The 21,367-nt window shown below is 36.7% G+C and overlaps 1 protein-coding gene across 2 annotated transcripts in view; it reads left to right on the top strand.

Annotated features, from left to right (window-relative positions):
* The window catches only part of LOC148870262 (tRNA ligase 1-like), a 150,820-nt gene that overhangs the window by 127,147 nt on the left and 2,306 nt on the right, over positions 1–21,367 (top strand). For both annotated transcript variants that reach the window (XM_088973552.1, XM_088973551.1), the window contains exons 19-26: positions 1,538–1,635; positions 1,749–1,809; positions 2,896–2,972; positions 12,139–12,210; positions 12,308–12,384; positions 14,705–14,785; positions 17,143–17,245; positions 20,291–20,449. In XM_088973552.1, the coding sequence (XP_088829678.1) occupies positions 1,538–1,635; positions 1,749–1,809; positions 2,896–2,972; positions 12,139–12,210; positions 12,308–12,384; positions 14,705–14,785; positions 17,143–17,245; positions 20,291–20,449 (728 nt within the window). The remainder of the gene's footprint in view (positions 1–1,537; positions 1,636–1,748; positions 1,810–2,895; positions 2,973–12,138; positions 12,211–12,307; positions 12,385–14,704; positions 14,786–17,142; positions 17,246–20,290; positions 20,450–21,367) is intronic.

Consider the following 21,367-nt stretch of genomic DNA (forward strand, 5'->3'; position numbering starts at 1 on the left):
CCAACTATTCTATACTAAGCATGAATCCTGAACTTATTTTTCAAGTGTCTTTCCATGTCTCTTTCCACCCCAATTCCCACTCCCCCTTTCCTGTGCATGTGAATATGAGATGTATGCTTATTTTTGAAGTGTCATTCCATGTCTCTTTCCACCCCAATTCCCACTCCCCCTTTCCTGTGCATGTGGATATGAGATGTATGCAAACATAACCAATTATAATGTTATGCTTGCCAATCTTGGAAGTAGCAATGCATTTTATCTCTTAGCATCTTTCAGCAGAAAATTTGAATTTCATATCCATGAAGTGCTCTTGTCATCCTGCTTTCTTTTTTGTTCTCTTCATTCACTTCTGAATGAAATAAATCACCAGGAAGCTGAAATAGCTCAAATAGACTACCAGATAACCATTGGGAGCATAAAAATGAGCATCATTGTGAGTTTCAATCTGATTGTAAAGCTGCATCAATACATTGAGCAGAGGCATATTATTATAATTCCTACTTGTCAGATTTCAAGGTATGATGGGCTGACTAGTACCTCGGAGGCCAAAAATACAGATTTGAATGGCACAATAAGATGAAGAGAGCACAACCTCTCTCACAGAAATCCTAAACCCCAAAACACCCAAAACCTCTCAACTTCTCTCTCAAGCCAAAAGATACATAATAGAGAAAACCCCAAACTACATAACTTATTGTGTTCACGCCGGACCCAAAAGCTGGAATTTTGCCTACAAACTACATAACTTATCGTATTCAGGTCGGACCCAAGGCACAATAAGGAATTCAAGGCATGGGTCATGATGTGGGTCACACTTGTATTGTTGGAATTTTCTCAACTTGATCTGGAGCGGGTCATGACGTGGGTCACAATAAAGAATCCAAGGCACAAACATAATAGTTGGTTTTATTAATTTCTTTTTTTTTTTTTTTGGAAGCAAATAAAATCCAAAAGATCCACTTGTATTGTAAAAACTAAAAAAGGCCAGAAAACTTCTGTATAACATCTTTCATCTATTTTTCCTCTTTCATGGCAGAAAAAGAAATGCAAACAATGTTACCTCCTCTTTCACCACCATGTACACATTTTCATATATTTTAATGAAAATTTCCATTGTTGATTCCAGAATAAGGGGGGAAAATGATACAACAAAAACCATTGGTAAACATCCTGTTTGTATCCCCATATATCAAGTAATATATGTTCAGTTATTTTGAGACCCAGAATTCCAGAAAATGTTGCTATATAGTTCTGTCAATTCAATAATGGACATCTATTCCAATTTCTGAGTTTCACCTTATATGGTTTTATACAGAAGGGGATCATGAACCTCTTTGTGATGATGAGATATGTTAAGTTGCTCTTAGAAATTTATGAAAAATCAAGATTTAGTCTAAAGCCTGAATTGATTGGTCAAAATTTTGAAATGAAACATTGTCATAAAGTCAGTACTATGCTTTTGAACCTTTCAACCAATGTTTGTGATTAGTATTAATTCAATCTTTCTTCATTCAATTGCGTTGTCCACACTCCACAGGAAGATATTGGCAGAAGGTTGCAGAGGAACGCAGGAGAAAACCATATAGCATTACTCTTGCTGACAAAAATGCACCTAATGAAGAGGTCTGGAGGCAGGTAAGCTTTGGCACTATATGACTTTTAACATGTACTGTTTTAATGTACACTATTTACCACATCCTTCTCCCTCTGTAAGGGTTCACTGTTATGGACATTTTCCAATTTTGCAGATTGAGGACATGTGTCGAAGCACAAGGGCTTCTGCTGTTCCAGTGATTCCTGATTCTGAAGGTTATTATCTTGTTCCCTTGGAAGTACAAGTTCCATTTGCATTCAGTTTGTCTCTGGTGCAATAATTTACCACATCTAGCATGTCTTCTTTGCTGAGTGCTTCCTTTAAGGAAGTTATCGCCTAAAGGATTGGAATTGGAGAACCAGATTTGTGTTTCCACAATGAATAGCGATGGACATTGGCATTGATGATTATCAATAGCGATGGACATTACTTTATTGTTCAAAGTAAACCTTAAAATTGCTTTTGGAAACTTAGCCATTAGTCATCCTTACAGAATTACAAAAATTTAGCTACTGTGCAAGGAGAAACAATTTTAGGCCCAGCTCTGGGATGACTGACTTCTTGTAATATGAACCTTGCTTGCCTTGGTTTTAGTGCAGGTCATGAAAAATTAAATTTGATAACATATTGTTATCTTTACTTGCACAAGTGCATAGCACGTGCCCTCACACTAGTAAAAGAAAACAATTTTAGGCCCAGCTATGGCCTGCATTATTCTAGAGGCAGCTCGTTCCCCAAGTTTTCTGGGGCTTGGGTACCCCATGAGCCCGTTTCATCCATGTGCATGCATCCTTGCATGCTACATAATCTACTATTTTCACTATATTATGTTGAGAGGCAAAGTTTATGCATTTTGCACTATTTGTCAGACATGATTTTGATGCTTAACTACCATTTTATCACCTTGATACTTCGATCCTTTTAGCTACCATTCTATGACCACAAAGCTTCTTATTTTAGCAATTCTTTTCTTGCATATTTTTGTTATCATTTGTCAGTGTGTCATTCTAGTTGTACCTTACCTTTGATACTTTGATCCTTTTAGAATGCTGGCTAAACTTTCATAGTTGCTCTTACTGGGATAAGAGCATGCATCACAGTGGCCTTTTCTTACTGTTTCTCTGGCATACAAGTGGAAAAACTATAGGCCACTAATCAAATAAGTTACAATTGGTACTCATAAAAAAAGTCACAATAGGTTGAGATGCCAAAATCACCTAGTTTCTGCAAAATTTGATTCAGTGTACATCCACCATTGGATAAGCTCTTTTTTTTTTAATCTTTTTGTTTGAAATTTACAGGAACTGATACAAATCCGTTTTCACTTGATGCATTAGCTGTTTTCATTTTCCGTGTGCTTCAGCGAGTTAATCACCCGGTATGCTTGTATTTTTTTTATTAATTCTCTTTTTAGGTGAAGAGGATATGTGCTGTGTGGTTAAATTTAATCATCACCTCTATACAATAGTTCTTATTTTGTAATTAACTTTTTTGCAAACATAATTGCAAGTTCATATTGATGAATTGATTGAAGGATAAACCCCTATACAAAATATTAATTGGCCTCTATAGGGTAGTCAATGTTCAAAGTTTACATGTTTGCATACATCTATGCACTACTGTTAGATATAAAGATGATTCTCTTCCAGTTATCAAAGCAATTCCAAAATCTCAGGCAAGGTTACTCATGGGCCACCTTTTCCTAGGGTCATAAGCCTGTATAATGATGGGCAGGACTTGGTTAGGTTCCTCAAAACCCAATCAGGCCAGGCCAAATAGATGCTATTCATGTTATGTATTTTTAACAGTGATGTTTTATGTTTTCAAAGGAGAAGAAGAAAGAGAGGAGAGAAAAAAGTGAGAGTCAAAAGTTCTGGCTGGCAGCGTCATGTATTCTATTTAGGGCAAATTTCCTGAAGTACTCCTAAGTTTTAGGAAATTGACCAACCATACTCCTGCTGTTTACATATTGTCTTAAAGTACCCCCAAGTTTTCTGACAATTGACTAAGTCCTCCCTTGCTGTTAACATCTGTTAGTGTTTCATCACAAACTGTTCACATGTGACACCACATGATGTATAGAAATTTTTTAAAACCCAATAAACCATTGGTCAGTGATTCTGTGCTTGAACAGTTTGCTTCAACCACATCGTTCATAAATGGTTGTGTTTCAATATGTTGCCGATATCTTGCATGGATAGAGCAAATTTGCTCGATAATAATACCTTTTCCAATACTTTATTGCAAACTTAGGGGTACTTTAAAGCGTAGAAGGTATACTTTAATCATTTTCTCAGTGCTTTTCACTGTTTGCAATGAAGTATTATTATAGATGAGTGTACTTTGGGTTACTGATAATGACCTGAGGACCGTCTGGGTTGCAGGGAGTGGTAGCTTCAGGGATCACCTTCGCTGTTCAGATCTGGTGCATTGACAGGGGTGACCATGTGTTTGTGGCAGTGTACCAACCTGTACAAACCTGGTTGTTGCCATTATGGCCTCCATTGCTTTAGGTGAACAGTTCTACTTGGGAGGGTGGGTATTCTTCAGAAATTTCCACAGTTCTAGTTCTACCCCACTTTCTTTCTTTCTTGTTTTTGTGGAACAACTTCTCAGGCCACCCAGATGGCTGACATTCAGGTATCACCAGCCAGATGGTGGCTGCTAGAAATCTACTCCATGGATGGTTAAGAAGAGGGTATTGGGTTAGCTCTCTCCATTGCTTGAATGGCAAAAGAAATGCCTGAGTTACTAGACAATGTGGATCCTCATTTAGATCACGAGACAACCAAATGGATTTTTGCAGTTTTCTAGGAATTACAGGGAAGGACGGACTCTTTGGTTTAATTGGAGGATTTGTAGTGGGGCAATGTTTATGTTCAGAGTGGGCCCCAAACAGTGTCAATTTAAACTAATAAAAGGTAAAAGGAATTCCAGAAGGGTGGATGGGTTTCCAGAAGTGGGAAGGTTGTTCTTGTTTTTGGGGTTTTCTCCTTTGAGAATATGGGAAAGAGCAGCAAGGTGTTATTCAAATGTTTCATTTTGAACATTTAAAGAAGACTGATGGGCAAAATATGTTCCTTCTTTCTATTAACGAATGTTAGCAACAAGGGAGGATTGGTCAATTGTCAGAAACTTAAGAGTGTGGTCAGTTTCCTAAACAGTAGGGGTAGAGTTTGTCAGAAACTTAAGACCATATGTAAACAGTAGGGGTAGAGTTTGTCAATTTCCTAAACCACCATATCTCTAAGACCTAATTGCCAGTAATAACTATGTCATCCACATAGACTATCAAGGCTGCAGTTTTTCCTTGTTCCTTCTTTACAAAGAGTGTGGTCAGTTTGGCACTATCTGAACCAGGCCCTAGGGGATTGATTGAACCCATACAGAGACTTCTTCAATTTGCAAACTTTCTGTTCACTACCCTTAGCACGGAAACTGGGAGGTTGGGTCATGTACACCTCTTTCTCCAAATCACCATTCAATAAAGCATTTTTAATATATAATTGGAGTTCCCAATCCGGACTTTCTGTTAGAGAGAGGAGGACCTGAATAGAGTTCATTTTTTCTATTGGAGCAAAGGTTTCTATACAATCAACCCTATACACTTGAGTAAAACCTTTTGCAATCAAGCGAGCCTTATATCTCTCAATTGTGCACCTATTTACACCACCCAAGTTCCTTTCCTTCAGGAAGATCTACCAACTCCCATGTGCCATTCTATGCAAGGCATTAATCTCCTCCTTCATAGCATTTGTTCATTCGGGAATTGATAAAGCCTCTACAACACTCTTAGGAAGGGGGAACACTATCAATTGCTGAAAGGAAAGCACGAAATGAGGGTGAAATATTCTCATAGGATCAGAAGTGAGCCATAGGGTGGTGTGTGGTACATGATTTGACACCTTTCCTCTTTGCAATGGGAAAATCCAGGTCATAATTTGAAGTATCAATATCAATAGGTTCAGGGGTATCAACCAGAATGATGGTATCCGGATGGGGTGAGGAATCTAACCCCTGAGAGTCCGATGGCATTGGTTGCACAACTTCAAGTTGCTCCATAACTGTTGAACTTTGCTGCCTTAGCTTTTATAACATTGTCTATGGAAGACATAGAATGGAGGAGGGTTAAGAAGAGGAGGTAACCGAAAATAGGGAGTATTCTCAAAGAACAAGACAACCATAGACACAAACTATTTTCTAGAAATGGGGTCAAAACAATGGTAACCCTTCTAAGAAAGAGGATAACCAAGGAAAATACAAACAATATCTTTAGGATCAATCTTACTTCAAGTGGGAGAAGATAGATCATGAACAAAGCATTGTCAACTAAAGACACACATGGGTATGGGAAACAAAGGAACCTTAGGGAAAAGAAGCTCATGTGGAGTCCTATATTCCAATAACCGACATGGCATATGATTGATAACATAGGTTGAGTAATGACAACATCCATCCAAAATCTTTTTGGGACATTCATTTGCAAGAGTAATTCCTGAGCAACTTCTAGGAGATGACGATATTTCCGTTCTACAACCCCATTTTGTTGAGGGGTTCGAACATAGGAGCTTCGGTGAAAGGAGCCATAGGAAGCAAAAAAGTCAGATCACCATAGGTCATGTGCTAAAAGTCTTTCACTAGTCTAGGAACTTCTCGAGAGTGCATAGGACAAACCTAAGTGTATTGTGAAAAATCATCAATAAATGAAATGAAGTACTTACAACCTTTCTCAGTTGGAATACTAACAAGGCCCCAAACATCAGAATACACAAGATAAAAAGGAAGATCTGATATTTTATTACATAAAGGAAATGAATTTCTACAGTGCTTACTCAATTGACACACTTGACATTAAAAGTCACTAACTAACAGACTTAAACAAATCTAGAAATAAATACTTAAAAAGACTTAAAGGACATATGGCCCAAATGATGGTGCCACAACATGACTTGACTCTTACTCGACTGACTCAAGGACTCTGAAAGGTAAGACCAACTTTATTCTCTAGCATATTGAGGCCATCAACCATTATCCCTCGCCAATCGTCTTCTCGAAGGCCAAATCTTGAAAAACACAAGAATGTGGAAGAAAGGTTAATGAACAGTTCAATGCATGTTTAATGCTGCTAACAAACAATAAATTAATAGGCAATCTTGGAACATGCAAGACATCTGATATTGGAAGACCAAAGGGCAAAGATATAGATCCCCAGCTAGCAATGATGAAGAAGGATCTATCTGCTAAACTCACTTTATCTCTCTGCCAAAGAAATGGGTTGATTTACCAATCATATGGTTCGAGGCACCGGAATCAATAATCCATGGGGATTTCAAAGTGCTAGAGGTTACATGGAAAGCAAAGGCTAAGTTACCTGAGAAGGATGCAAAAGAAGCCAAAGGTGTAGTTTCAGTATCTGCATGTTGGAGAGCCCTAACCTTATTGCTCCAAATGGTCATGGAAGGAGTTAATAATATCCTCCTTGAGATCAGAACAGGGGAGGCAATCTTGAGATGAATTGACTGCTGAATTGCCAATACTATGAATCCTGTGATGCTAAGTTGGTTGAGGTATACTTCTTCTTATTTGGTTTCTTATTCTGATCCTGTGCTGACTTCTTGCTCGCCCACTTTGGCTTCCCGGTCAACTCAACAACTTTTACGGGTGTGCCTGGATTTCTGATAATGAGTGCACCACAGTTTGTCTTTATCATTTGCTCTTTTTTGGCCTTCTCCCCTTTTTTCCCAAGTTTATGTTTCCCCTTATTGCTCAGGCAATAATCTCTCCCTCAAGAGCATTCATAGCTGATTTCCTACTTTCCTCTAGCTAGACTAAGGCATATATACCTCTTGGACAAATGGAAGGTCCTTGCTGCCCAAGATCTGCACTCTAGCAAGGAAAACATTGTCGGTGGAAATGTTGGTCATCCAAATATAAGAAACATGTTGGAAATACCGTATGAAAATATTGTAAAAATTATAGACATGGAGGAAACATTGTAAAATATGCAAAATATAGAATGGTATTTTATGAAATGATAAAGAAGCATAAGCACACCTTTTTGAATTATTGTCTTGTTCCAAATCATTAAACAAAGCTAAGAAACTAAGGTTATAGACAAAAGAATATGTTCTGAAGTTGCCCTGTAAACCTTAAGATTCAGAGCTTCATAATAGAATGAGTTAAAGCAAAATTTTAACCCATAGAAAATGTAAATGGTTGTAATAGATCAACCAAATAATCTATTACACAAACAAAAAGCTAATATTTAACTTCATGTTTGAAATGAATATTGAGCTAGCTCCAAGTGATAATCATGTAGGTTAGGTAGTCAATAACACTGTTACTTCACATATCTACAATGCTGTCACCAATTTATGTTATAATACTATCTCTTGGACTACACATAGTATTGGTAGTTTTCATTGGGGAATATGTCGATTCTAGTAAAATTTCATGCTGCTACCCATGGAAATGGAAATGGAAACTATCTCTTGTATCCACATAGTGCTGGTAGTGTTCATTGGGGAAATGTCAATTCCAGTAAAATTTCGTGTCACTACCCATGGGCTCGTACATGGGATTGAAGCCCAATAGAAAAGCAAAAACACATTGCTGAGATACAAGTTGTTTATAAGCTTTGGCATCTTTTTCACTTTCCCACTCAATGCTCTAGTAGTAATCCAACTCTTTCTAGAGTGAAGTTAGGGCTGAATAGTAGGCAGATAAACTCCTCTCCCCCTGCTTACATGTTGAAGATTCTACTTGTAATTTGTAAATTTTGGCATAATGCCTTTGCTCTGAATACGTTGCTTTTGCCTGTTCCCATATTTCTTAGCTGTCTCAGCCGACGTGAAATTCTGTTTAATGGAAGGTAACATGGATGTCAAAAGCCACGACATAATCATGCAGTTCTCTTGGTCCCACTTGTCATATTCAGCAGTCCCTATCTAGGTTCCCTTTGATACGACCCTGGCTGTAATATACAGCCGCATCTCCTTGGACCAAGCCAAGTAATTCCTACCATCCAAGGGAGTGATAGTCATAGAACCACCATTCAGTCCACCCTGATTAGATGTAGTTCCTGATGTTGCAGAATCTTCAATTTCCATATATAATAACTCTAGAGTGAACAATAAACTGTTATCTTTCAGTCCACACACAGATGACAACCACTCCCACTCCCTAGAGATTTTTATGCATGCAAAAAGCACATTCACACACAGCAACCGCTGTCACACACATGTACATCTCTGTCAGACCTCTCCAAGGTCAATACAAGCCACAGAAACATCAATAGAAGCAACTGCATTACCCTGCCAATCGAACCAGGTCACTCATGACCTACAAAGGTTTCAAACCTTTCAGTTTTGGATCTACAGATCCAAAGCAGGGTCAAACAACCCCTACACCATTCGGCCAATGCAGAACTTAGCCTGTCCTTGGTCTTACTGCCAAGAACCAAGGCTACAAACAATTTAGTTCTTACCCTTGTTCAGTCTGAGAAGATTCTTTGAAGATTTCAACCCAGAAATAACAAAAGAACAGAAAAAATAATCACCGATCACTAGGAAAAGCTTCAATCAACCATCGACATATCTCTGATATTGTCCTTCTTAGATTACAGTCAAGTTCTGAGTAGAGAGAGAGGGGCCGAAGTGTTCTCAGGTCTGGGACAAGTTTGTTCCTTCCATTCTCAGTCCAGGAAAGAAAGAAGATGTGCTATGATCAGAGAAGAACAGATTTAGAGAGCACCGTCCTGCTTTGGTACCATGTTTTCCAAGGAAGGAGAGAAGAGAGAAAAAAAGTGTGAGAGTCAAAAGTTCTGGCTGGTGGCACCAGGTATTCTATTTATATATTAAGGCAACCATACATAACATAAAAGGAGGTAAATGGACCAAAGTACTCCTTCAGTACATAACTGAGATATTACATCACTTTATATGTTAATGTTACATTAAATGATTTTTAAAGTCTAAAAACTATTGGATTTGGAAATGCAACAAGTCTTAGTTGTTGGTTGCTGCGCATGGATTAAGACTGACAAAGGCTATGCAATGACATAATCCAGAGGTGAAAGGTGACTAAGGGAGATTAAATAGTTGATGATAAGGGTCAAGAATATCTTACAAGTGGACAAAAAGAACTGCCATTTTATAGATCTACAGAAGCTTACAAGCTTACAAGTGGACAGTAAGGCTCAATAATATCTTACAAATGGACAAAAAGAATTGCCATTAAATAGTTGTCATTTTCCTTTATAGATCTACAAGAATATTTTATGAGTGGACTAATTTATAGATCTACAGAAGCTTCCATGCCTACATTACTTGTTCATCAACTGAAATGGTTTAATAATAAGGCCCCCATTTTCTTTTGGAGAGGAAATCCTTTGTTACTCTACAAGATTATCACATTTCATCTTTTGGGTCATCCCACCAAAACAGGGAAGAAACTGCATTTTCTTCTCAAGAATCTCCACCACCCATGTCAGCATGGAGAAAGAGAAATAAGATAGACTAGTAGATTGGCTAGTGCAGTTTTTTCAAGAACCTTTCAATCATCACATCTATAATCGTCAAAAAGGCAACCTATGGCCTAAAAGTTATTTTTCGCTGCTCAAAGATCCTAACAGAATCCTGTTTATGTGGAATTCCAAGCCAAGAATAACTTGCCATGTCACTCTGGGGGTTTCTCTGTTCATGCATCTATTTTAGGCTGCGAAAACTGTGCTGCATGTCTAATATATAGTCAAGCCTTTGACCTAATAACTTGCCATCTTTGAAACTGTGAGGCATATCTCCCGATCTTCTAAACCATAACTCCTATCATCAATCTAGCCCTAAAGCAAGGTGGAAAGGTTGCTACCTTGTTAGGGGCAATAGGGAATCCTCCCTGGGTTGTTAAAGATTGTTCCATCTAACATGGAGGCATCAACCTAGGAAAGGTTCAAAATGAACTGAACCGTGTTTTAAAAGCTCAAGGTGCAAAAAAAATGCAAAGGCCATTTTGCACTCAAGGTGCACACCTCTTCGAAGCAAGGCGGAAAATTTAAAAAAAAAAAAAAAGTAAAAAATCAAAATAAATTAAAAAATATTAAAATAGTATTAATTAAAAAATACAAACTTTAATTTTAAACTAAATGTTTTAAAAATCCTATTAGCTCATATTAAAATACAAAAACATGTTCAAAGTGAAAAATGCAAAAACAAAATAAAAAATAACATACAAAACATATTCAAACATGTCAAACTTTTCATTTCTTCATTTCTTTCTCAAATGCATTATTTCAAATAGATAATGTGATGTTAAATATTGTTCATTCCTAATTCTACGAGCCACCTTTGTACCAAGCCCTGAGGCAAGCCTAAACAAGTCCATGTTAGGGTCTTAAATTCTTAATTGCTACAAAAAAATATGATTTTATAATTTTAATTATCTTGTAAAATATCTTTTATTAGGAGGAATGAATAAACAACATTAGCAAATAGGGGGTTCCTAGAGTTTCACCTGTGCGCCCAGGCATGCCTTTTAAATCACTGACACAACCTGTGCAAGATCCAAGGTGATTTGGGTCAAGGTGGGGTGGGCTAGTCTAAGGGATACTTGATCGGATGCTATTTTAACTATTGCATAATATTGATCCTAGAATTCTGCATATGTGGCTGAATAGAAAAAATCAACACTAACACATGGTCCATATCTCCAAGATGCCCCTCCAAAACAAAGGTAAAAACAAACACCACCACTTCCCTATGCATATTACCTGTTCTCATTTTTGTTTAGAATGTGTCCTTAATTCCAATCAGCTGTGACAATCATTGAGATGGTTAATTCATTCAATAATGAAGTGATGATTCCAAAGTCCTTCAAGATGAAGATATGATTGTAATGGTGCATAAGAAATTCCAATCATTAAAGAGGACATGAAAAACTCTTACATGGCCTTACGTCACGGTATGTCCATTTTATATGCTGGTCTAGCCTTTTCCTCTATCCTTTTTCTGGTCAAGTTGATGAGCATTTATTTAATAGACTAGCGTTATGACTTTAGCATTGGACTGTTAGTTTATTACATGCATACAAGGAAGTTGTAAAGGTAAAGGCAAGGCATGCATAAAATAAATATAAATTAAGGTACACTATAATACTCCTAACTAATATTTCCTAATAAGTAATTGGTAGCTCAATTCAGAATTTCAGATGTGCTAGATTTTTAGGGCATTAAGAGCAATAACAGATTGGCTAGCCAAGTTAGGGGTTGGGAGGGTCTTTTTGTATAGTGAAAGCTTCTTACCTGATTAGTTTTATGCAAGTGAAGGGCTTCTGCTCCAATTTCTATGCATTCTTTGTGCAACCCCTTGCCCTACAACCTTCTTTTTTCCATGTAATGCATTATGCTTAGTTATCTTCTCCAAAAAAAAATGAAAAAAAAGTAATAGATTTCCTTTCCAGCAAGATTAATGATTATAAGAAGGCATACTGTACGTGATATATAATTCAAGCAATTTTCTCATGCCTTAACATTTTTTTTTGTATTTTTAAAGGGAAATCTTGACAAAGCATCTGCAAATGCTGGTTATGTCCTGCTGATGTTTTACCACCTTTATGAGGGCAAGGTATGGCACTTTGCTATTAATGGAGTATTTATTTCATAACTTTGACTCTGACCCTTTTTTCATCCTCTTCTTTTTGATGTCAACTTACTCTTTCTAGAATCGCAAAGAATTTGAGAGCGAACTAGTTGAACGTTTTGGAGCCCTTGTCAAGATGCCATTGCTCAATGCAGATAGGTCAGTGGTCTTCCGGTGTATTTGATGATAGAAACTCGAGCTGTCTCAAGCTAGCATCAATTTTCTGATGAGATTGGTTTTGTAGCTTCATAGAGATGTTAATAACATTTTTTGTTATTATCCTGATCAAAAAGGAAATTGTTTTCTTTTTCTTGCTCCCCTTTCCCCCATCTCTCTTTCTGATTGAACCAAGGGTTTATGATTTGGATAAACAAAACTGTACAAGGGAGATTAATCCACGATAACCTTGGCAGGATTGTTCCTCCCATAAGAGACATGATTCACAACTTAGATTCTTCATCAATGAGTAGTTCAATTGTGTGTGTCATTTCCATATTTGGATTAACCTAATATTACAATTTTACAAAAAAATTATAGTTGTCATATGATATTGTAATATCTAAAGACAAACATAGGGAGGTTCATCTGCAACCCACCCCACCCCCCAAAAATAAGCTCTCTAGTGTCAGTGGCACCAGCTATTCTTGGCCATAAAACTTTGTTTATATTATTTTCAGAGATAACAATTATTAATGCCCTCAACCTGCTCCAAACTCATTCTCATCAGTACATTCTCTTTAGAGCACATAATCAAACCATCTTACTTGACTTATCCTCAACTTGTAACCTATCTGTGCAACCCTAAGTTCCCATGAATGCAGCCCTCATATCTTTCACCTTTTAAATGTAAAATTCAGAATCTTGAACCCTTCTGAGTCAGAAAGTAGGATTTGGTGTCTGGCTTTGTCTGGCTCCTTTACTTGCGCTTCATTCTTTTCATCCCTGACCCAACCCTCAGACAGTTCTTTAATGCCATTTTTGGTTAAGGAGGTTTGGACAAACCTATTCCCCCTAGGGTGAGTGGTTTATGTTGGGAAGTTTCATGGAAAGAATCACACTTGTGATCTTCTTCAAAGAAAGAGACAAAATTGGTGTCTTTCCCCTAACCGGTGTATCGTTTGTAAGGCAAATGGTGAGACTTGCTACCACTTATTAATATCATACCCATTTGTTGCTATTATTTGGGAATGGTTTCTCTCTTTATTTGGGTGCAGGTGGAACCCCCCACCAAATGTACAAGGCTTGTTTGAGTCTACCCTTGTTATCTGGAGGAAACTAAGGCAGTTGTGTGCTGGACGATTTGGGAAGATAGGAATCAAAGAGTCTTCTCATACAAGGAAATGAGTAGTGATGTGATAGTTGAGACCATTACCATAAGAGTGATCCAATGGGTAAAAACTTTGAACAGTTTTAAAGGTGTCCTCAGGCCAACTTGGCTCCCACCTCATGGGCTTATCATGTTGAATTTTGATGGTAGTAGTGGGGAGAATCCGGACCCTTCAGGCATTGGAGGAGTGTTCTAGAATGGGGAGGGAACAATTATTGCCTTCTACTCAGGTCTGATAGGCATGGGTGATTCATTGAGGGCTGAAACCATGGCTGTAATGGATGGAATTCAAAAGGCAAAGGAGTTGAACATCAGTAGGCTGATAATAGAAGGGGACTCAAAGTTAGTAGTAAGCTGGCTACAAAAAGAGGAGATTGGTTGTTAGAATTTTGCTAATGAAAAAAGAAAGTTTTAGTGCATTACACAAAATATGGAAGCTAAGCTGCAGTAGGTAAAAAGAAGTGCAAATGCTTTTGCTGATGTTTTGATTAAGCAAGGGCTGGGAAGGGATCAACTTTTGGGGGCTGTGTTGTAATTTATAATTCTAGTGGTCATCCCGGAGTGAGTTGAGAGAGCTTATCTCTCTCTGTGGTGCTTCTTTGTACTTGTTTCCATAATAAACGAAATTCTTCTGTTATTGATGAAAAAATGTAAAATTCAGATAACTTGCCTATGGATGCTTTAATTGCTAGCCAGTGGATTCAATGCCTTTCTAATGTATGTAAGATCTCTATCTGACAAGCATGAGAAGCATGTTTAGTCATAAAAAGCCACCTTGTGCAAAAAGTGGCTAAGATTAGGTCTGCATCCTGTCCACCCTTCCCAAGACCCCAAATAGTCAGGGCTCAGGACCAACTTTGGGTATGGCCCTGTTTTTTAGTCTCAATGCTCAGATCCTTAATGATAGTTTCCTATGCTTCAAAGTTCAAACCAATGTTTTGCAGTTCCATATCTTACTTAGATGTTGAATTTGTGGTTATTGTAGCTCGTCTGCTGAAAAAAAATGATAATGAAACATTTCTGGGAAATTTTTGCCTCATATTTATCTTTCATCTTTTGGGATGCAGCCAGTCTCCTATCATTTTCACTGATCTCTTTTAACATTTTTGTCATTGCTTTTCTTTTTCTGTCTGATTGTTTATGCATCTGCAGGAATCCTTTACCTGATCCTGTGAAATCTGTACTAGAAGAAGGGTTAAGTCTTTACAGCCTTCATACCAACAAGCACGGAAGGTAAATTAATGTGTTTGAAATGGTCTACGAAAGCATAAAAACTTTTTTTTATCTGTATGTTGCGACTATCTGCTGGGTTTATTTAAATATTTCATTTAGACTAACAAGCACATAAGAAAGCTGTTCACCATTTGCCCCATAACTAGAGGTAGCAAGCAGCAGCAAAAACCAGGCTGAGCTAGGTTTATGTTTCCCAACAAATCCCAGCCTAACAATGGAACCAGTATAGAATACCTGGACAACAATTCATGATTAGTGTACCCCTTTTATACACAAAGTGTACCCAATACGATGCTGGATACTGCATAGACACTTATGAAATTAATACTTTTAAAATATAAAAAAATGAAATATCTAAAAATTTATACTATAAAAAGTGTTTGTATATTAGAATTTCTGTAAATTTGACAATATGTATGTTAAAAAATGACAATGAGCTTAAAAAATTATAAGTGTAAGCATAGTATTAGCATATTAAATGGGATACTTATTCTCTAAACCTAGTCCTGGATTTCAAGAAATTTCTGTATCCCTATTTTGAATATCCATGCCCTTGCCCCATATCAGCACCTGAACACCTTGAGGCCCAATCAGAAGATGGAGTGGGCCTATCAAGGCCAAACCAAACTCCCATATCTTGGTTGCATATGTTTAACAGATGTATAGGAATTATACATATAATTATGGGCATGGTTTGGTCTTCCTTGGAGATAGGCAGTCATAAGTTTCCTTTTTATAGGTACATGTGTTAAGTTTCCTGTAGCTTTGCTATATCTGTATCTTTCATTCAATAGTATCTTAGTAAAATTGGTTTGATTTGTTTCTGATAAAAAAATGCAGGAGAAAATTGTGATAAAACACATGATGTTCCCTTGGCTACAAAGTGTTGAATCTAGTTCCATGTTTTATGTGTCATAATCCTGTCATCAATAATAGGAAATCATAATTCTGTGATTTTAGTTTTGCCCTGATTTTTCCATGTACATGTCCTGATGCCTAGATTGTTAACCAAGAAAACATATTTGATATTCCTCTCTAAAACAAGTCTAATGTAACAATGATGTGCACATTAATTGGAAAAATGATGCCAAATTTATGGACATGCTATAGATCTGTGACAAGAAACTAAAATAAGGAAAAGTAGACTAAGATTGCTTTGTCATGTGCAAAGAACATCTATGGCACCAGTAAAAAGAAATGACCTTTAAAACTTAAAAGTTAAGGGTCTAGAAGTAGGGGAGGCCAAAATGGACATGAATTGAAGTGGTTTGAAATGATTTGATGGCCCCACAAGTTAACAATGAATATGGCATTAAACATGGATGAATGGTAAAATAGAATTCATGTGGCTGACCTCATATGGCCGGAGAGAGCTTTGTTGGGTAGAGATCTGTGACAGGAGTGATTAAAAGGGTACTTGGTTATTCTCACATTTTTTATTTATATCAGATGAATGCCTGAAATTTATTTCTTAGGTTTATCATAGGTGTTCTGAAGTAGCAAAGCCCAAATAGTTAAGGATTAAGACTGAGCCGAGTTGAATCAAGATATTGCCCAAAGTACTGTGATGAATTCCTCTACTATTATGTGCAGTATTTACATTTTTGGATTTTAATTCCTTTAAGACTTCTTGGAATAGCTGGAATAGGATCCTTTAAAAGATATGACATTTGGCCCCTAGTAAAATATGTGGGTTTGAATGTGATTGAAGTGAGTCTACATCATTAACCTAAGCTTCAATGGTGACATAAGTAATTTCACATCATTCTCTGGCTTATGAACTCCCACTATGTCAAATCTTAGTGGGAGCTTTTGATTGCTAGGAAATGAAACCTTGAAGAAAAAGGGCTTGAAAGATTATGCCTCCATCATATAGGCCATCTTGGGAGAATTAAATGTATGCTGTCAACTTGTAAGGATTCTGAGAAGTGTACGTCTTTTAGGAGAAGTCCTTCCCTCATCTTTTGTTTCTCTTCTTAATGCTTAACCATTTCATTTTTCCTTCTTTTGGAGTAGGTGTAATAACCCAATTGTTTATAAAAGATAGGAAATTGAGTTAACAACATCTCCCCTCAAACTAATAATTCTAAATAGAACCATCAAACCTAGGGTTGATCGAGCCATTCTAAATACAACCAGTTCCTCCTTTTGCTGGAGATGGATCTGACTTATGACTACAAGTCTGCAACCTATAACAGGCTTGTTCGTTCATGCTGATGAATCACTAGTATTAACTATCAACAACACAATATATGAAATGATTATTGGTGTCATGATTTTATGCGTACATTCCTAACAGGCCCTTTATTATTATTTTACTGCATTCTCATTTTTATTCTTAAAATTCTTGAATTTAGATTGGATTCCACTAAAGGAGCATATGCGGCAGAGTGGGCTAAATGGGAGAAGAAATTACGGGAAGTCCTATTTGGGAATGCAGATTATTTGAATTCTGTTCAGGTATGTAGTATCCTTTTATTTAAGGCTCCATTTGTTTTGAAGTTTTTATTCAGTTCGGTTTTTCCATTGTTTGGTTGGTTCATAGTTGTCAAGGCGACGCCTAGGCGACAAGGCGCCCTTGGAGGCTCGCCTCACATAATCACAAAGTAGTTTTCTATAGTGTGTTATAAAAAACTTTTATATTCTTAATTTTTTGAGGTTATAAAATAGACATTTTTAAGCTAAAATATTCATTTTGTGTGTTTATATACTAATTTCTTTTTATTATTTTCTTATTTGTTAGGGTTTAATCAACACAACATTGCTGAATGCTGTATTGAACCCTCAAAGATTTCAAAACCTGAACCAACAAGCAAGGAAGAACATAAAATGTTATCCAATCAACACATTTTCTTATTTTTCATTACTAATTTTGTGTGTTTATATACTAACAGAAATAGGGGTTCAGCCCCTATATTTTTTTAATTTTCTTTTCTTTCCTTTTCTTCTCATGAATATGTTGGAATATGTTGATTTTCTATACTTTAACATGAAGTTTATACTTATGAAAATTATGGATATTTATTAAGGAAATATGATTATGGAACCTAGGGAACTACCATAGGATACATGTTTTTACTTTAAAAAATCTATTGCCTAGGCGACAACCCCCCCCCCCGGTTGCCTAGCCTCGCCTTGGCACCTTGAAAACTATGGTTGGTTTTTTATCTTACTCAGAGAAACTCAGAAAAGAGCCATTGTTTGCTTGGGAAGGCTTCACTGGATACAGACCTAACATTTGGCATGTTTTGAATGGAGTGGCAGCATTTCAGACCCATCCACCAAGCAATGACTCCCTTTCAATTTGACTTGGCTAAGTAAAATACTTCTTGCTGACCAGAGATTTTACTTTGGAGAGTAAATTTTAAAAACCAACAATTTAAAATTCGTCAACCATTACCCAACCTTTTTACTTACTGTTGGGCTCAGCCCAACTTTAAAATCTCCTGTCTAAGGGACCTAAACTCAACTATCATGACCATATTTTTTTCATTGGTCTTTGCCCATTTGGTGTTTTTATTAGTTCTTTTAATACATAAAACTTGAAACTTCGTTATAACTAAAATCTAAGCACAACTTCAAAGGAAGCAACAGTTGAAACTTGGAAATGATTATGATAATAACATTTCTGAGATTGAAGGGATTCCAACATCTTTTTGGTAATAAATAAAAAGGAGTTTTATTGAAAAAGAAAAAAGGGTGTTAAATTTGAAGGGACTTGTTTGAATGGTAGTTTTAAGAACTTTCTGTTTTTTTTTTCTAATTGGCAATTTTGTTAAGAAGCCTTATAGAGTAATTGGTAACATATCTAAATGAAAGACTGGACAGAAAGATTTGAAAGTCAAATTGAAATTGCTAAAGCAATTTGGCAATATGTTCTGACAATGATACAATGAAAGCACACCAAAAACCAACAAAATGAACCATTACATGAGAACTTAAAAAAATCTTCTGAGTAATAAAGCTTCTAAGCAACAATAATTTTAATATCACCAAATGAGTAACAAAAGCATCACCATTTGCTTTGGATCTTCAATCTCATCCAAATATTAAAAAATTACCTTGAAATTAAAGAAGCATTCTCTCTGCTCCTTAAAACATTTGGGAATAAACTCTTGTCCAATATGAAAATTAACCAGTGGGGTTTGATAGAGTCCAGGTTTGAAGCAAAATGCTGAAAAAGTGAAAATTATCCCTAACAGAAACCATCCATTTAATAAAGATAAATGCTGGATGAAGCAATAAATGGTAGGAAACTCGTGAAATTTTAAAAAAATAAATGAAAATTGAGAGAACTGTGTGTGTAGTGTGGGTGAGAGAGAGAGAGAGAGAGCTATAATTAGGGATAATTTTCAGTCCAAGGCCCACTTATTGTTCTGTATTTTCAATTCAAAAGGGTGTGAGAAGTAGAAATTTTGCCACGCAACTAAGTTCTCAATTTGAACTGATGGTTGAATTAATGAAGAGTTGATAAGAAAGGGGCATCAGTCCAAACCTATTACTTGAATATGCCACTGATTGGTGCCCAGGTGCTGGCTATTTAATATGCCACTGATTGATGGCCGACAGCAAGTTGGTCTATGATGACCAAGGCAGAGGTCAGTGAACATTTAGAAGTCTTAAAGGTGGAAACCAGAGCTTCCGGAGAATATCCCTCCAAAATCCAAGGTGAGCATAGAGAACAGAGAGATGGAGGTTGGTGAACAGAGAGAGATTGGCAAACAAAAGAGAGGAAAGTGGTTGCTTTAGGGTTAAAACTTTGATTAAATAGATGAGAAATGTTAGAAATGCATTGGAACTACCTATATCTTATATTATGCCGTATATTTAGAGTTGTGTTCGGGCTGGACTGTTCCAGTGTTGCCCAAGGTGTCAAACTCTAATTCAACCTAAAATTAATTCAGGTCCATAAATCCTAATAACCTGATTGTCAACCTGACTTTTTGAGTTGGATTCAAGTTAGCCTGACCCAAGTTAGACCCCTTATGCAGGATTGTGTATGACATATAGACCCACAAAATGGGACCAACATGTGGATCCATATGGACCAGTATGTAAAGCATGCATATGGGTCCAACATGACCAACAAGTGGTCCCATACAATGTGACCAATATAAGAGAATCACATGTTGGGTGAAAACATGTAGGGCCCATTAGGACCAACATGACCAACAAATTGGACTGACATATTGGTCTCATTTTCTGCTTGCATTTTCCTTTATGCAAGCAAGAAAAGAAACAAAATGGTTTAAAAGTTGAACTAAAATGGAACTATTATTTAACTCGCTAAATTTTATTCATAAGATTTTACTCAGGTAAAACCCTTTTTACTTAAAAATAAACAGAGCCTTAGGTAATAAGTCTTGTTTGATTGTCGCCAATAAAAATATCCATATTTTGTTTCTTTGTTTTGTTGGTCAGGGTTAATTTCTATGTTATATTGAGTATCATCAGTTTTGTCAATAACAAATAGCAACAATGTGACCCCTGTAACGGTTGTTTCAGGTTCCATTTGATTATTCTGTTCAGAAAGTGTTGGAGCAATTAAAAATTGTTGCAAAAGGTGATTATACAACATCCAATACAGAGAAGAGGAAGTTTGGAACTATTGTTTTTGCAGCTGTTACTTTACCTGTCGCAGAGATCAGTAGCCTTCTGAGTAAGGTAGTCTTCCATCTAAATTTTCCTACTAGGTTCTGTGCATTTCTTGAAAGGTGTTAATATTTGTTGACAAGCACTGGTGCATGGATATGGACATGGAGGGTCAAAATCCAATGTGTCCAAGTGCCTGACTTAGCTAGATGAGAAAATATGGGCTCATGGGCAGTCTGGGAAAGTATATACTATTATAATGGTTCACATCTTTTTTGAATTCTAGCATTGTATACCTGAAAAAATATGTTGTTTTTGTTACTAACATTTTGGAAAATCTATGCTTCCAGAGAGACATTATATACCAGAAGAGCTTTTCCCAATCACCCCCCCCCCCAATTTGGATTAATTCCACCTAATTGGTTACCACTGTTATGATACTGGTTGATTGATTTCAAGTTTTTCCCTGTATTGTAGTCGAACCTTAACATTATATATGAAGAATGGCATTCGTCTTATAAATTAGCTGTTCGTTTATGTCAAACAATCTAGGAGATAAAAAGGAAATGTTAAGTGTCCTCGAGAATCTGTGGAGTGTTGGACTTCAAGATGTGTCAGAGGTGTCATCCATTTAGGAGAATCCATGCAACACTTTTTACAAATTCATCTTAGGGAATACAGCTCAGTCCTGCAAGCTTCTTTTTTCTTTTTTTCTTTTTTTTTTTTTTTTGAACTGTAAAATATTGTATTAATGAGACAAAAATATACAACTCTTCCCCATAACAACAGAATGCTGTGCAGTGGGCCAGCCTATTAAGGTTCTGCAGCTTTAGACCCATAATCCAGGCCCTTATCTTTATATTCATGCCCAAATGAATCATCTGCAGACCAGAGTCTGTCTCTGGGGCTGAATATTGAAAGTTTCAAGTTCTTTGTGGCAATTACAGCCACGTTGGGGCCAGTCAGGTTTAATGTGCTGGTCCATTTGAT

Source organism: Nelumbo lutea, chromosome 2 (genome assembly GCF_056320005.1).
Source record: "Nelumbo lutea isolate HS-2025 chromosome 2, American lotus-T2T, whole genome shotgun sequence".
Classification (NCBI taxonomy): domain Eukaryota; kingdom Viridiplantae; phylum Streptophyta; class Magnoliopsida; order Proteales; family Nelumbonaceae; genus Nelumbo; species Nelumbo lutea.